The sequence below is a fragment of the Artemia franciscana genome, chromosome 15 (assembly GCF_032884065.1).
Source record: "Artemia franciscana chromosome 15, ASM3288406v1, whole genome shotgun sequence".
NCBI lineage: Eukaryota > Metazoa > Arthropoda > Branchiopoda > Anostraca > Artemiidae > Artemia > Artemia franciscana.
In genome coordinates, this window is record NC_088877.1 from 3,140,758 (window position 1) to 3,157,524 (window position 16,767).

Here is a 16,767-nt window from a genome sequence, read left to right on the forward strand (position 1 = left end):
TTATAAAATGTTCAGGATCATTTTGTTTCGGCTCTGCCTGAATATATATTCTTTCTTTTTTTTGTATTCTGAACATTTTATACAATCACTGATTTGGCTTCTAACAGTTCATGTATATTCATCATTAAGCTTAGACGGTAGGTTCTATTCTTTCTAATTTCCACATAACGTCTTTTTTATCACATGCTCTTATGAATTAGCTGCAAAGTATGGCTTCGACTTCTCAACTCGGCAAGATTGAAATAAATATAGTGAATGAATAAAATCAAAATATTGTAACAAAAGGATTAGTAGACAGAGAGAAATACTACCAATAAAACTACCGTTCTTCCCGCCCCAGCGGAAACCCTTTTCTGCTGGCAAAATTACAAAACCACAATAGTATCATTACAGACCATGACATGGAACTCGCCAATTTGGCTTCTAATGGCTCATGTACATTCATCATTAACAGAAGAGAATAGATCCTATTAGCTAAAAGAAGTGGGGAGGAAATGTCAAGTGAAAGCATTAATTTGGCTGAAAAAAAAAGGATTCTTTTACTAGCACACGCGTGTCAAAAAATAACGTTTACCTCATTTGTTTGGACTTTAGAGAGAGAGAGAGAGAGAGAGAGAGATCGGTATATTTAAAAACTATCGTAGCATAGAGCTAAATTCAGTTTTTTCACAAAAATCATACATTTAAACAAAAATCACACACTACAACTCAGCATTAAAAACTGATGTGAAAAAAAGGCACAAATGAGTTTGCGTATCGATTGGTTCGTACTTTAGGGGGTACAAGTTTATTTCGTAATCGAGTTCGGTTATTGGGAGGGGCTGGTTCGGGTAGTAGTGATCGGTGGCTCTTATTGGCTAGGATGAATTTTCCAAATTGGTGAATAAGGTGTTCCAGCCGGACTTTAAGTGGAGATAAATTTAATTTAGCGAGGGCTTGATCTTAGGGTATGCCACGGTCTCTGAGTATAATCCTTGTTGCTCTTTTCTGGACGCACTCTATGTCGCGTAATAGGTACGCTGTGCGGATAGCAGATGGACCCCACACCGGGCACGCGTACTCGAGCAACGGGCGAACATAACAAGTGTAGGCATGGAGAAGGCTTTTAGTATCACACCCAAAATGCCTCATTTTGGTAAGTGTCTGAAGGCTTGCATTAGCATTGTGGACGGTTAAATTAATATGGGCACTGAAACTACAGTCACTAGTGAAAGTTACTCCTAAGATTTTTATTTCGTTCACAATCGGGAAAGGGACTAGAGGCATATCTATATTCCGCTTCAGAGGGTTGAAACGAATTATCTTCGACTTGGCTACGTTAATGGTAAGATCATGACTTGAGCATTCGGTCTTTAGCTGATCAAATAACTGGTCTGAAAACTGCTTTGTTATGATAGTGTTTTCGACCAGGTAAGCGAGCACTATGGACAGATCATCTACAAACTTGTAACGGTCGTCGTGATGGTTAAGCAGGGAATTAATTACAGCCAGGAAAATTATTCCAGCTCATTTTGTGCCTTGTGGGGCCCCGCAAGAAGTATCTGACCATGATGAATCCGAATCGTTTTCGTTGAGTGCAAAGACTTTTTGTTTTCGGCCAGTTAAGAAGTCAAGTACAAGGACAAGGGTGCATCGTTTGGCCCCCATTTCCTGGAGATTCATGCCTGCAGTCCGGTGGCGGATTAGTTCAAAGGCCTTTCGGAAACCCACAGCGCAAATGTCGACGAAACAGCTACTTTTTTCAAGCCATTGGAGGACGCAGTCAAACATCCGTACTAGGTAGATTGTAGTACTACACTTGGGGAGTCCACCGTACTGGAATTTATCAATACGCCCATGAATTTGTTTCAGAAGAAACTTGAGTATAAAGGCCTCAGTTACTTTCGCCAAACAAGGTGTAAATGAGATCGGGCGGAGATCGTCGCATGCACTAGGGGCGCGCTTTTTTGGAATAATTTTAATATAGGCCCTTTTCCACTGTGACGGGAAAAAGCCAGAAGCAAAACACTCGTTAATGATGCTGGACAGTGGTAATGCTATGAAGGCTGCATATTCACGTAGCAGTTTGGCAGGTAATTCACCAGGGTATGAAGATGTATTCGGTTTGATCTTCCGTAATTCCGTGTAAACATCAAACTCACTGACTATTATGTTGTTCTCAGGCTCACATTTTTCAAGTATGGTGGATGAGCCGTAATAGTTGGATAGGTAGTACAGATCTTGGTGAAGAATTCACTCACTTCTTCTGCACTGATTAAGGACCCGCCATCATTGCTGATCTTTACACTGCTGTCAAAACCTTGGCCGGCCACCTTTTTCACAGCGTTGTGCCACTTTTTGGGGTCTGAAGTAAGTAATTGGGAGGGCATGGTTTCACGACCATACCGAGCTTTGGCTTTCTTTACCAAAGAGACTATTTAATTTCGCAATTTCTTGCCGTTGATTATATCACCATGGGAGTAGAGGCGAGACCTCTCTTTTATTAGTGATTTAATAGCTGGAGATATCCATGGTTTGTCGTATTCACTAACAACAAATGATTTTGTTGTAAAGATCTTTAGGTATTGACTGTATAACGTGGCATTGAAATCGGATACCTTAGTTTCCAAGAGCCCGGTATTGTACACTTCAGGGAAGTCATATGTGCCAATCCATCGACCGTATTCACACATGGCCGACTCCGTACAAGGACGAACAGTGACACGGGATAGTTTGGGCTTTGGTAAAGACTCTCTTGCTTTCCAAAGAATTGCATTGTGGTCTGACATACCAACGGGACCAAGAGAAAAGGGAGGGGAGTAAAAATCATCACAATTTGTGAGTATAAGGTCCAATATGCCCCCCAAAGAGTGGGTGGGTATGTGTACTACTTGTTTTAAAGACAAACAAGATGATAACCAACTCTTCTTGGTTTGGTTAAAGTCTCCTCCTATAATAAAAGCAGGGCTACTGTATATACTTCTCAGGTGATCAACAGTCGTTTGGAGGTAGAAGACCAAGTCACCCCGGTTTCTTGCACTTTCCGGGTAATATACTGAAGCGACTATAATACAAGAAAAGCGCCGGGGAAGAGATTTAGGTTTGCAAATAGCCCAGATTACTTCATGAGCTGGATCAAATAATTCCGGTAATAATTTGCAAGGGATGTCTTTCCGTAGGTACAAGGCAACACCTCCGCCTAGTCTATGCTCACCTCGATCAGCACGTGCGCTCAGGAAAATTTCGTAGCCTGCCATATGACCTGACAAACTATCAAGATTCCAAGTTTCTGCAACTGCGATAACTGGGATACTATTTTGACGGACGATAACTTCAAATTCTTCCATTTTGTTACACAATGACTGGCAGTTTATAACGAGAAAATTCGGCATTCTATTTTTCGAATTAAAAGTCACTGACCTTAATAGAGGGGGAGGCAGATCACTACTAGTCGAACATACCGGAGCTTGATTGAAGGGAATAAGAGATGGCATATTGGCTTTTTTAGAACAGTCTATCTTATCAAGGATACGTTGATGGGGTGAGGTTTTCGGAGCAAGACTAGTTGATCTTAATGAAACGATAACTGGGAGCATCAGCTGACCTCGTTTTCCGCCACACTTGCGGCATCGCTTCCGCTTCTTACAGTTATTGTTATTTGCTCCAGATTAAAAACTAGTAATGATGATGATGATAGTTCAAAATAACGCAAAGTCTAACGTTAGTAAGTGCATTCTAAAGTCTGAATCGTATTTCCCAAACAAACTTTAATGTAACTATGCTACCATTTTCCCTTTGGTTTGATTATTTAAAACATATATAACTGAAAAAATATTATTTGATTTAATTAGTTTAATTCAACCCTTATTACGAGACGAAATTAAATTAGCACTTAAAATACCCTTTTCAACGTTATTTTAAACGAGCTATTTCATACCAGTCTAATTATTTTCTATCATTATCTGGAAAAGTATCAACGAGTCAGCAAACAACACAAGTTACATTTCCTCTCAATCAAAGTTAAAGCCCAGACTCAACTGCCTTTTCAAAGAAAGTTATAATTTATTGAATATTATAATATAGCTTAATAGTCACTCAGACCATGAAAGCTTTTTTACTTTCATTAAACATGATTGATAAGAAGACCTCAAGCAAAGTACTAGCTACAAAGCTCTTGAAGAAGAAGAAGAAGACGAAACTCTTTTGAAACCAAAAGAATTTCTCTTATCAAATCCCCAATGTTACTGGCCTAACACCCTCATATTTATACTCTTGTAATGTTGCAAATCTTTTAATATCAAAAATGAACCCATTGACTATTACCTATTTGAATACTATGTACTAACGCCACCACAGCATACCGTTAAAATAAATTGTTAGAGTGCTCCAGGCACCACAAGCTACCACCATCATTTAAAAGCCAAATCCTCACAAGGAATATTGGAATATATACTCGGATTACCCAGTTCCTAGAATCCAAGAACCTGTCGCAGAATTCAAGGACAAGTCACATAGATTACAGCAACATTCATCAGATAAATGGATAAAAATAAAATAGCTACATAGTCTTGACTACCCACAATTTCAAACCGAAGAAGAAAAGAGGCTAATTAGGGTTCAAGATCTTTATTTTCAGAAGAAGATGATGATTCATCAACGGAAACCTGTCTAGAATCTGGTTCATCTGTGGAAAATGTCTTTAGCAAGACTTTTCTAGCTAGTAACTTTAAGGGATGGAATTTAGAAGTACAAGAATGAAAACATGAAACAATTACATGAAATCCCATTACACTTTTGAAATCAAAACGAGTGTAATTAGGTTTGCATGTTTTGCTTTTCAGAAGATGATTCACTCATAGAAACGTGTCTACAATTCTTCCTTGGGTTAGGATAGGATACTTAAATTTAAAAAAGGAAAAAAAAATTTGCCTACCGGGATTTGAACTCGCGCCAACTGGTTGAGAGCGAGCTAACTTAACCACTATACTATATAGGATACTACTTCCTTGGGTTCTTTACACAAATAATACAACAGTAATAGCTTACATGATCGTGTATTGGAGACAAGGCAGCACTATTGACAGGTCGTTCAGTTTTGTAAGTTTTCATCAAATCGACACTATCAGTATCAAAAAGCTTGGCAGTACAATCCTTCGAGGCTGTAATAAACATTGTTCCATCCTTACTCAACTGCATATCATTGATCTGCTGACTATGCTCGGATACCATAGTTATATTTTTTCCTGTCTGCAAACGGAAAAAAGTAAGTTATATCTTCTAATTATGCAATGACATGCGAGTAGTCCGGAAACGCCCCAAGTATCCAACCATGTAATGATACGACAAGAACGCCTACTGAAAACTGTTTTGCGTTTTTTACAGGGACAAGTAGCAAGCTTGTCGCCCAGCCTTACTGCAGAGGGGATTGAACCCGGGTGCTCCGTATTCACAAGCAGAGCATCAATCCACTGCACTATAACAGGTTTAGGAAACGCCCCTCCCCACTAAAGGAAAGGTTTTGAACCCCAATTCCTTCTAAAAAAGAAACATCACAGTAGACATCTTATAGCTCTTAATTCGGCAACCAAGGACCTTAGATGGCGGAGAAGAGTAGGGGTGGTTGAAGAAAAGTAAAATGAAAACCGCTTTATACAACTTTTTCTCTCCCAGTTTTAGTGAGCATCCTGGCGAATCTCCGTAACCCTGACTGAATTCCCAGTGAATATGTAATAATAATATCCGGGAGAATACAAAACCTTCAAAGACAAGAGTTTGTTTTATGCCAGGAATATATACACGCATCTACTTGATGATAGAGGGAGAGGGGAGGGTGGATTATCCAGGAGAAGCTAAATTATACAATAAATATGATTAAGAATAAAATTATATTACAAATCTTTATGCGAGAGGAGATATTGCGTACAGATGTTTGAATGATATGGAATATTCCCCCACGAGTAATTTGAAAAAATACACGATTTTTCATAGTTCCCTGTATTTATTCGCCAGCTTTTTGCCTTTTCCAATTTTACAAAACTTTCAATTCCTAGAATCTTTAGCTGGAACCAAGTTTCTATCACTTCATACAAAGAGGTTCTATAGATTTTTGACGGTTATCAGAATTACGACAATTCTAATTGGCTTTAGAGGGATAAAAAAAGAATTAAGCAATTTTGGATCTCAGAACTGCATATCTGTCATTTATGGTTGTCCTCTAACAAACTCAAATTATAATAGATAACAGAGAAGCAACAGCATATAAAAACTTTGGCTTTTAGGCGACGTCTCAAACCGAACATATGAAACTACATGAAAGTCTGTTAACATTAAGTGTTAAGTAAGTAAGATAACTTAAGTAACTTAACTTAAGATAACTTAAGTAAGATAACGTAAGTAAGTAACATTAAGTAAGATAACAGAGAAGCAACAGCATATAAAAACTTTGGCCTTTAGGCGACGTCTCAAACCGAACATATGAAACTACATGAAAGTCTGTTAACATTAAGTGTTTGCACATATCTTCAGCAAGGTATTTGTCTTACCTATTGTATTTATCTATTTTTTAAGGGTCAATCTAAATTAATATAATTGGTAAGAGATTGTAGCTCCTAGCCAATCAAAAACATGCAGAGAATCGCGTGGCATTGTACAGCCAGAACCTGAAGTGTCTTAAAAGAAACAACCCGAGGCGTCAGAAATGTTCAACTCTTTACAAGACTGTATTATTTTGTCTTTTTTGTGGCTGAAGCCTGAAGGCAAGCAATTACTCCTCATTATGAAAGCTACATTCAATCAGTACTGTATCCTTGACATCATGTCCTGGCATTTGGAGGGGATGTGGTTCGTCATGTTTAATCTGCTTAGACTTGTATTGAAATTGAGTGTATTGCAAACAGTTCGTGGTAGCGAACAGTAAGTGAGGGACTCTAAAAAACGGAATTTTGATATTAATAGATAAATCAAGAAAATCACCTTATAATGCTGATTCCAAATATATAAAATTTGTCAAGTTTAGTACTACTCATCAAAAGTTACGAGCCTGAGAAAATTTGTCTATTTTTGAAATAGAAGAGGAAGCATCCCCTAAAATTCAAGGAATCTTAATGAAAATCATACCCTCGGATTCAGCGTACCAGAAAGACCCTTCTGTAAAAGTTTCAAGCTCCCATATACAAAATGTGGAATTTTTCTATTTTTCCCGGAAGAAAGATCACAGATTCGTGTTTATTTGTTGTTTTTTCCAGGGGTGATCGTATCAAGATAATGGTCCTAGAAAACTGGGAGAAGGTGCATTCAAACGGAAACTAAAAGTTCTAGTGTCCTTTTTAAGTGACCAAAAAGATTAGAGGGCAGCTGGCCCGCCTCCCAAGGCCCTTTTTCTTCAAAATTATCTGATAAAAAATTTCAGATGGCTATTTTGGGCAGTTTAGTTGACAAACAATTATTTCTCTGGAGGTAAAATGACTCCCCAAAATCCATGGGGAGAGGGCTGTAAGTTATGAAGTTTGCCCATTGTTTACGTATAGTGCCGGTTATTCTCTCGAAATATTCACTTTCTGTGCTTTCTTCAGTATTTTCATTTGACCACTAAAAACCCCATTTTTGATCGTTTTCTTTCTATATGTTATGGCAGGCCTATGTGGTTTTAGAAATTACCTTTATTTTTCTTCATTTCTCACAAAAGATTTCGATTCTGTATCTGTTTTACGCTTGTACAAGCTCTTTGGCTATTTAGGAAATTTGGCTAATTTATCTCTTTATTTATGCTCCACATTTATTTATATCTTATGTTTTATATATGTTTTTATCTTATCTCTTCAATTTCTAATTTTTCTTAGAAGAAAATATAGGATGTTGATTAAATGGTTGGCATATTTCTACCATTAAACCTAGAAATTAAAATAACTTACTCTAAAATCCCAGACAACAATATCACCATTTTCATGACCAGAGATGATCTTTTCGTCTAACGTTCCCCAAAGTATAGACGTCACCTTAGGGTTAGGTGCAGAAATTGGAATTCTTAATGATGGCTTGTCTTGCTCTGCAAAGGAGAAAAAAACAATGAGAGGCATAAATTAAGCCCCAAAGACGCTACTTTGCGCTTTTGAAACAACTTTTTATGCTGGATTCATATATGCAACCAGGATCTTTTCACAAACCATAGTTTTTGCGTTAATATTCTTTTTATGAACTTTTTCTATTTTCATTTTTCCAAAAGAGTGAATTGTCCGTGGAAGTTTTCTAGTGTATTTCTCAACTTTATAATAAAGTATAAAGTATAACCGTCTGGGGCTACACGAAAAGCAGGTTGTCCTTGTCTGGGTTGGGAGGATGTCATAAATAAAGATTTAAAGGAAATGGGAACTTCCAAGGAGGGTGTAAAGAGGGAGGCTTTAAATAGATTAGGTTGGAGAGGAGCGTGCGTAGCTGTGTTGGCCTCAGGCGGCTTGGTGCTGCAGTGAGTTATTATTATTATTATTAGTAGTAGTAGTGTAATAAAGTAAGTACACTAAAAAGCATCATTAGATTCTTTTTCAGAAGAATAAGTATCTTCACTAAGTTTCTAAAAGCGTTCATTTACTTGAATTGTTGACATTTCAGACCAAAAAAAAAGAAAGATAAAATATAAGATAATACACTACGCAAAAACTTGTAATGTAAAATCAATGTAAACATGAATACACATTTGAATTTAATTGTAATAGCGTGTAAAACTTAACCAGAACGTATAATTGTGTTTCTTGTGATTATGAAAAAAGTGAGTCATTGGTTGCAAATTTCAACCCATCTGTTTATTAGAATTCTATTAGCCAAAAAACGTCTCTTTACATAAGTTCGAATACTATTTTGCTTTGTAGATTTGAGAAGTTCAAGTTCAACTTTTCAAGTTGAACAATCTCAAAGCAAACAACACTGTTGCATTTGAAAAGATATATGAGGATTTGGGGTCGTTCGAGTATCCAGTCCATATTTATGAGATCATAAATAGAGTTCCTTTATCCCCAATTACTTTCTTGTAGAGTTCTGAATTCTTTTTTTTTTAAGTTTTGCTCAAGTTAAACAAGGTTGGATTCTTCTGTGTCTGTGAAGACTTCCGAAAATCATTCCTAGACTTTTAAAGAACCTAAAACCTAACCTTTTAACCTAACCTTTTTTTAGGTTAAAACCTTTTAACCTAACTTTTGGTTCTAGAAACTCTGTCTTTGAATTCAGCACCATTAGTTATAAGTAATTACTACACTTATAGCTACTCACACTCTTTCCAAAACCTGAATATCAATAGATTTCCAATAAATCTCAGCTATCACTACTCTTTTAGCAAATAATACTCTTTTAAAAACCTGAATATGAATTGACTTCCAATAAATATCAGTTAGCACCACTATTTTCAGGTACTCATCTCATCTTATTTGAGTTATCCTCTAATCAGTCAAAAAAATATTTTTAAAGAACTAAATATCAATGGATATCAGCTATTATTAATTTTTTAAAGGGCAGAATGTTATATTTACGGAGATTTGAGGGATATTGACTACCACTATTCTTTTCAGCTCCCAACCTCATTTTTTCAGTTAGCATCAAATTAATACTCTTTTAGCAACTAATACTCAGCCATTATTACTCGTTTAAAGAACAGAACGTTATATTGATGGATATTTAAGGGATATTGACTACCACTATTCTTTTTAGCTCCCAACTTCATTTTCCAGTTAGCATCAAATTAATACTCTTTTAGCAACTAATACTCATCCATTATTACTCTTTTAAAGAGCAGAACGTTATATTGATGGAGATTTAGGGGATATTGACTACCACTATCCTTTTCAGCTCCCAACTTCATTTTTCCAGTTAGCATCAAATTAATACTCTTTTAGCAACTAATACTCAGCCATTATTACTATTTTAAAGAGTAGAACGTTATATTGATGGAGATTTAGGGGATATTGACTACCACTATCCTTTTCAGCTCCCAACTTCATTTTTCCAGTTAGCATCAAATTAATAATCTTTTAGCAATTAATACTCTTTTAGCAACTAATACTCAGCCATTATTACTCTTTTAAAGAGCAGAACGTTATATTGATGGAGATTTAGGGGATATTGACTACCACTATTCTTTTCAGCTCCCAACTTCATTTTTCCAGTTAGCATCAAATTAATACTCTTTTAGCAATTAATACTCTTTTAGCAACTAATACTCAGCCATTATTACTCTTTTAAAGAGCAGAACGTTATATTGATGGAGATTTAGGGGATATTGACTACCACTATCCTTTTCAGCTCCCAACTTCATTTTTCCAGTTAGCATCAAATTAATACTCTTTTAGCAATTAATACTCTTTTAGCAACTAATACTCAGCCATTATTACTCTCTTAAAGAGCAGAACGTTATATTGATGGAGATTTAGGGGATGTTGACTACCACTATCCTTTTCAGCTCCCAACTTCATTTTTCCAGTTAGCATCAAATTAATACTCTTTTAGCAACTAATACTCAGCCATTATTACTCTTTTAAAGAGCAGAAGGTTATATTGATGGAGATTTAGGGGATATTGACTACCACTATTCTTTTCAGCTCCCAACTTCATTTTTCCAGTTAACATCAAATTAATACTCTTTTAGCAACTAATACTCCGCCATTATTACCCTTTTAAAGAGCAGAACGTTATGTTGATGGAGATTTAGGGGATATTGATTACCACTATCCTTTTCAGCTCCCAACTTCATTTTTCCAATTAGCATCAAATTAATACTCTTTGAGCAGCTAATACTCAGCCATTATTACTCTTTTAAAGAGCAGAACGTTATATTGATGGAGATTTAGGGGATATTGACTACCACTATCCTTTTCAGCTCCCAACTTCATTTTTCCAGTTAGCATCAAATTAATACTCTTTTAGCAACTAATACTCAGCCATTATTAGTCTTTTAAAGAGCAGAACGTTATATTGATGGGGATATAGGGGATATTGACTACCACTATCCTTTTCAGCTCCCAACTTCATTTTTCCAGTTAGCATCAAAATAATACTCTTTTAGCAACTAATACTCAGCCATTATTATTCATTTAAAGAACAGAACGTTATATTGATGGAGATTAAAGGGATATTGACTACCACTATTCTTTTCAGCTCCCAACTTCATTTTCCAGTTAGCATCAAATTAATTCTCTTTTAGCAACTAATATTCAGCCATTATTACTCTGTTAAAGAGCAGAACGTTATATTGATGGAGATTTAGGGGATATTGACTACCACTATCCTTTTCAGCTCCCAACTTCATTTTTCCAGTTAGCATCAAATTAATACTCTTTTAGCAACTAATACTCAGCCATTATTACTCTTTTAAAGAGCAGAACGTTATATTGATGGAGATTTAGGGGATATTGACTACCACTATCCTTTTCAGCTCCCAACTTCATTTTTCCAGTTAGCATCAAATTAATACTCTTTTAGCAACTAATACTCAGCCATTATTACTCTTTTAAAGAGCAGAACGTTATATTGATGGAGATTTAGGGGATATTGACTACCACTATCCTTTTCAGCTCCCAACTTCATTTTTCCAATTAGTATCAAATTAATACTCAGCCATTATTACTCTTTTAAAGAGCAGAACGTTATATTGATAGAGATTTAGGGGATATTGACTACCACTATCCTTTTCAGCTCCCAACTTCATTTTTCCAGTTAGCATCAAATTAATATTCTTTTAGCACCTAATACTCAGCCATTATCACTCTTTTAAAGAGCAGAACGTTATATTGATGGAGATTTAGGGGATATTGACTACCACTATTCTTTTCAGCTCCCAACTTCATTTTTCCAGTTACTACTAACTACTACTACTAATAACTCACTGCAGCACCAAGCCGCCTGAGGCCAACACAGCTACGCACGCTCCTCCTCCAACCTAATCTATTTAAAGCCTCCCTCTTTACACCCTCCCAGGAAGTTCCCATTTCCTTTAAATCTTTATTTATGACACCCTCCCAACCCAGACAAGGACGACCTGCTTTCCGTGTAGCCCCAGACGGTTGGCCAAAAAGGACAATCTTCGGTAATCTGTCATCCTTCATCCGTAGAACGTGGCCTAGCCATCTCATCCTTTCTTTCATTATAGCCCCAAGAAGCGGGATTGAACCACACTTTTCGTACAACCTACTGTTTGAAATACGGTCAGTCAGCCGGGTACCCAGAACAATCCGTAGGCAATTTCTCTGGAAAACATCTAGTAAATTTTCATCTGCTTTTCGGAGTGCCCATGCTTCAGAGCCATATTTGACCACTGTCATCACTGTAGCTTCCAATATTCTAATCTTGGTTTGTAGGCTTATCTTTCTATTCTTCCAAACTTTTTTTAACTGTGAAAAAACACCCTGAGCTTTAGCTATTCTACTTTTAACATCTTCACTGCTCCCACCATCTTTACTAATAATACTCTTTGAGCAACTAATACTCAGCCATTATTACTCTTTTAAAGAGCAGAACGTTATATTGATGGAGATTTAGGGGATATTGACTACCACTATCCTTTTCAGCTCCCAACTTCATTTTTCCAGTTAGCATCAAATTAATACTCTTTAAGCAACTAATACTCAACCATTATTACTGTTTTAAAGAGCAGAACGTTATATTGATGGAGATTTAGGGGATATTGACTACCACTATTCTTTTCAGCTCCCAACTTCATTTTTCCAGTTAGCATCAAATTAATACTCTTACTCAGCCATTATTACTCTTTTAAAGAGCAGAATGTTATATTGATGGAGATTTAGGGGATATTGACTACCACTAATCTATTCAGCTCCCAACTTCATTTTTCCAGTTAGCATCAAATTAATACTCTTTTAGCAACTAATACTCAACCATTATTACTGTTTTAAAGAGCAGAACGTTATATTGATGGAGATTTAGGGGATATTGACTACCCCTAATCTATTCAGCTCCCAACTTCATTTTTCCAGTTACTACTACTACTACTACTAATAACTCACTGCAGCACCAAGCCGCCTGAGGCCAACACAGCTACGCACGCTCCTCCTCCAACCTAATCTATTTAAAGCCTCCCTCTTTACACCCTCCCAGGAAGTTCCCATTTCCTTTAAATCCTTATTTATGACATCCTCCCAACCCAGACAAGGACGACCTGCTTTCCGTGTAGCCCCAGACGGTTGGCCAAAAAGGACAATCTTCGGTAATCTGTCATCCTTCATCCGTAGAACGTGGCCTAGCCATCTCAACCTTTCTTTCATTATAGCCCCAGAAAGCGGGATTGAACCACACTTTTCGTACAACCTACTGTTTGAAATACGGTCAGTCAGCCGGGTACCCAGAACAATCCGTAGGCAATTTCTCTGGAAAACATCTAGTAAATTTTCATCTGCTTTTCGGAGTGTCCATGCTTCAGAGCCATATTTTACCACTGTCATCACTGTAGCTTCCAATATTCTAATCTTGGTTTGTAGGCTTATCTTTCTATTCTTCCAAACTTTTTTTAACTGTGAAAAAACACCCTGAGCTTTAGCTATTCTACTTTTAACATCTTCACTGCTCCCACCATCTTTACTAATAATACTACCAAGGTAACTGAAGCTCCCAACCTGATCAATCTTTTCGTTACCTAAGGTCACCTGTTCATCTTCACTTATTCCTAACCTTAGTGACTTAGTCTTCTTAACATTAATTTTCAAGCCTATTTTAGCACCCTGAACTCGTAAAACCTCTAAAAATTCATTCATTTTGCTCACACTTTCATCTAATATGCTTAAATCATCAGCATAATCTAAGTCCAGGAGCGTTCTTCCTCCCCATTTGATTCCATGGTCTCCAATTGCCTTTCCTGTGCTCCTTAAGACGAAGTCCATCAAAATGATCCATATAAAGGGGGATAGAACACAACCCTGCTTAACTCCTGATTTAATACAAAACCAGTTGCTAACCTCATTTCCTACCTTAACCGCAGCAGTATTATTCTCGTACATAGCGCAAATCACTTTAATGTATTTTTCTGGTATACCATATAACGATAAGACCTTTGTTAACGCTGTTCTATCAACAGAATCGAAAGCTTGCTCATAATCGATAAAACTAAGGACCAAAGGTGTTTGACAACGAAGGGACTTCTCAATTATTAACCTAAGAGTGAAAACATGGTCGACACATCCTCTACCTTTTCTAAAACCGCATTGTTCTTCCCTTAAAACTTTGTCTACAGCATGTCTCAATCTAAAAAGTATCATATTACTCAGTAATTTGCTACCTACAGAGACCAGAGTAATGCCTCGATAATTCCGACATTCACTCTTGTCACCTTTCTTATACAGTGGTTTAATTAAGGTTTTCCTAAAATCATTGGGTACTTCCCCTTTTTCAAAAATCATGTTCATAATCTTCAGTAGCTTATTCCTAACCTCAGAGCCACCATATTTAAGGAACTCATTAATCATACTATCAGCACCTGGGGCCTTATTATTTTTTAATCCTTCTAGTACTGTCGCTAATTCTTCCTCACTAAACAAATCTTCCTTGACATCCAAGGTATCACAAACTTTTTCATTTTCATCTATATCTTTTCCTGCAACTGTATCTCGGTTTAGCACATTCTCAAAATGTTCCACCCATCTTTCTTTAACTTTTTCCTTATCACTAATTGTGACCCCATTTCTATCTTTAACTGGGACTAGTCCGGATCGGCTACTCCCTTTTAATTTATTAACATGCCAGTATAATATTTTACTATTATGCCGTCTAGCCGCATTTTCCAGATCCTCAGCAATTTTATCCATCGCCTCCATTTCACATCTCCTTAGTTCATATTTTAATGCTTTCTCCACTTTCTTTACATTCCTTTTGTTTTCATACGACCTATCGCTCAGATAATTCTTATACAAACCCCTTCTACTCTCTATTAAACCTAAAGCTTTTTCACTAATATTCCTAGTTGCTGTCTTAGCACTCTTCCCTAGGACACCATCAGCAACTTCACAAATTGTTTTTCTGAAATTATTCCATCCATCTTCCACATTGTCAAATTTTAAACCCTCAAGTTTAGTACTCAACTGTTCCTGGAATTTTTTTCTCAAATTTTCATCCTGAAGTCTACCAACATCATAACTTTCCGGGAGGGAGTTACTCTTCCGAAATTTCAGCTTTAAATTAACCTTAGACACTACTAGATGGTGATCTTTACTTTTAACATCAATAACAGCACTCCTATACACCCTAGTATCTTGTATTGATCCTGCTAGTCTTCTGTTTACAATAACATAATCAATAAGGTTTGCTGTCTTACCATCACGTGAATACCATGTCAACTTATGGGCCATTTTGTGACCAAACACCGTATTGGTTATAACTAGGTTGTTATACCTACAAAATTGCAAAAGCCTATAGCCATTACTGTTTTCTTTTCCTACACCAAAATTACCTAGGCTAGGATACCATCTATCCCTATTTCTACCAACCTGGGCATTAAAATCTCCTAGCAAAAACACCATATTTCTACCTGGTACCCTGTCTATTTGCTCCTGTAACTGTAAGTAAAATTCATCTGAGTCACTAGTATCTCCATCAGTTGGTTCAATGGGGGCATATACTACTATAACTGATACCCTAAACTTTTTAGTCATAAAATGAGCAATTAGTATTCTATTATTAATACCTTCCCAGCCTAAACAAGACTTAGCAGCTTCCTTATTCATCATGAGCCCTACTCCCTGTCTATGTACCCCATCCTTCCTTCCTGAGTAAACAAATTCTATGTCACCTAATTTCATGCTTCCTACCCCTGGGATATGAGTTTCTGAAACTCCTAATAAATCCAGTTCAAACCGTCTGAATTCGTCAGTCAAAATGTCGATGCGATAGTCATTTTTTAACGTCGTAACATTCCAAGTTCCAATTTTCATGTTCTTTAAATCTTTGAAATTATTTTGGCCTCAAGAAAAGCAGTGATCCCGGATACCAGTGCAGGATGGGGACCAACATATCTTCTCAAGTCTACACCGAAGCGCTTAAGCCGGCTTAGAACCGGACAGCAAGAAGTCCCTGGGACCTCCAGTAAGTTGGAGGCTTTGTGCAATCCTGGGCCCATCTTGGTCACAACATGGTTTTCAGCACTTGGCGATGCTCTTCTATCAACAAGAGTCGAAATCCTGCACAGACAGTCCCAAGCCTATTACCTCCGACTCATTATATATTCATGCCTACAAATATTATGCTACTACGTGGAGGCAGCCCATAGTAGATAAATCAGCATCAAATTAATACTCTTTTAGCAACTAATACTCAACCATTATTACTGTTTTAAAGAGCAGAACGTTATATTGATGGAGATTTAGGGGATATTGACTACCACTATTCTTTTCAGCTCCCAACTTCATTTTTCCAGTTAGCATCAAATTAATACTCTTTTAGCAACTAATACTCAGCCATTATTACTCTTTTAAAGAGCAGAACGTTATATTGATGGAGATTTAGGGTATATTGACTACCACTATCCTTTTCAGCTCCCAACTTCATTTTTCCAGTTAGCATCAAATTAATACTCTTTTAGCAACTAATACTCAGCCATTATTACTCTTTTAAAGAGCAGAATGCTATATTGATGGAGATCTAAGGGATATTGACTACCACTTTTCTTTTCAACTCCCAACCTCATTATTTTATTAAGCGGCCAACCGTCTGGGGCTACACAGAAAGCAGGTCGTCCTCTGGGTTGGGAGGGTGTCATAAATAAAAATTTAAAGAAAATGGGAACTTCCACGGAGGATGTAAAGAGAG

General features: G+C 36.8%; 2 protein-coding genes across 2 annotated transcripts in view; one reads left to right on the forward strand and one right to left on the reverse strand.

Moving 5' to 3' along the window:
* The window catches only part of LOC136036707 (zinc finger protein with KRAB and SCAN domains 1-like), a 264,716-nt gene that overhangs the window by 173,510 nt on the left and 74,439 nt on the right, over nt 1-16,767 (forward strand). The window lies entirely within an intron of this gene.
* The window catches only part of LOC136036705 (eukaryotic translation initiation factor 3 subunit I-like), a 32,170-nt gene that overhangs the window by 1,144 nt on the left and 14,259 nt on the right, over nt 1-16,767 (reverse strand). Inside the window, exons 4-5 of the mRNA XM_065719027.1 lie at nt 7,890-8,023; nt 5,026-5,226 (exon numbers count right to left, since the gene is read on the reverse strand). Of these exons, the coding sequence (XP_065575099.1) occupies nt 5,026-5,226; nt 7,890-8,023 (335 nt within the window). The remainder of the gene's footprint in view (nt 1-5,025; nt 5,227-7,889; nt 8,024-16,767) is intronic.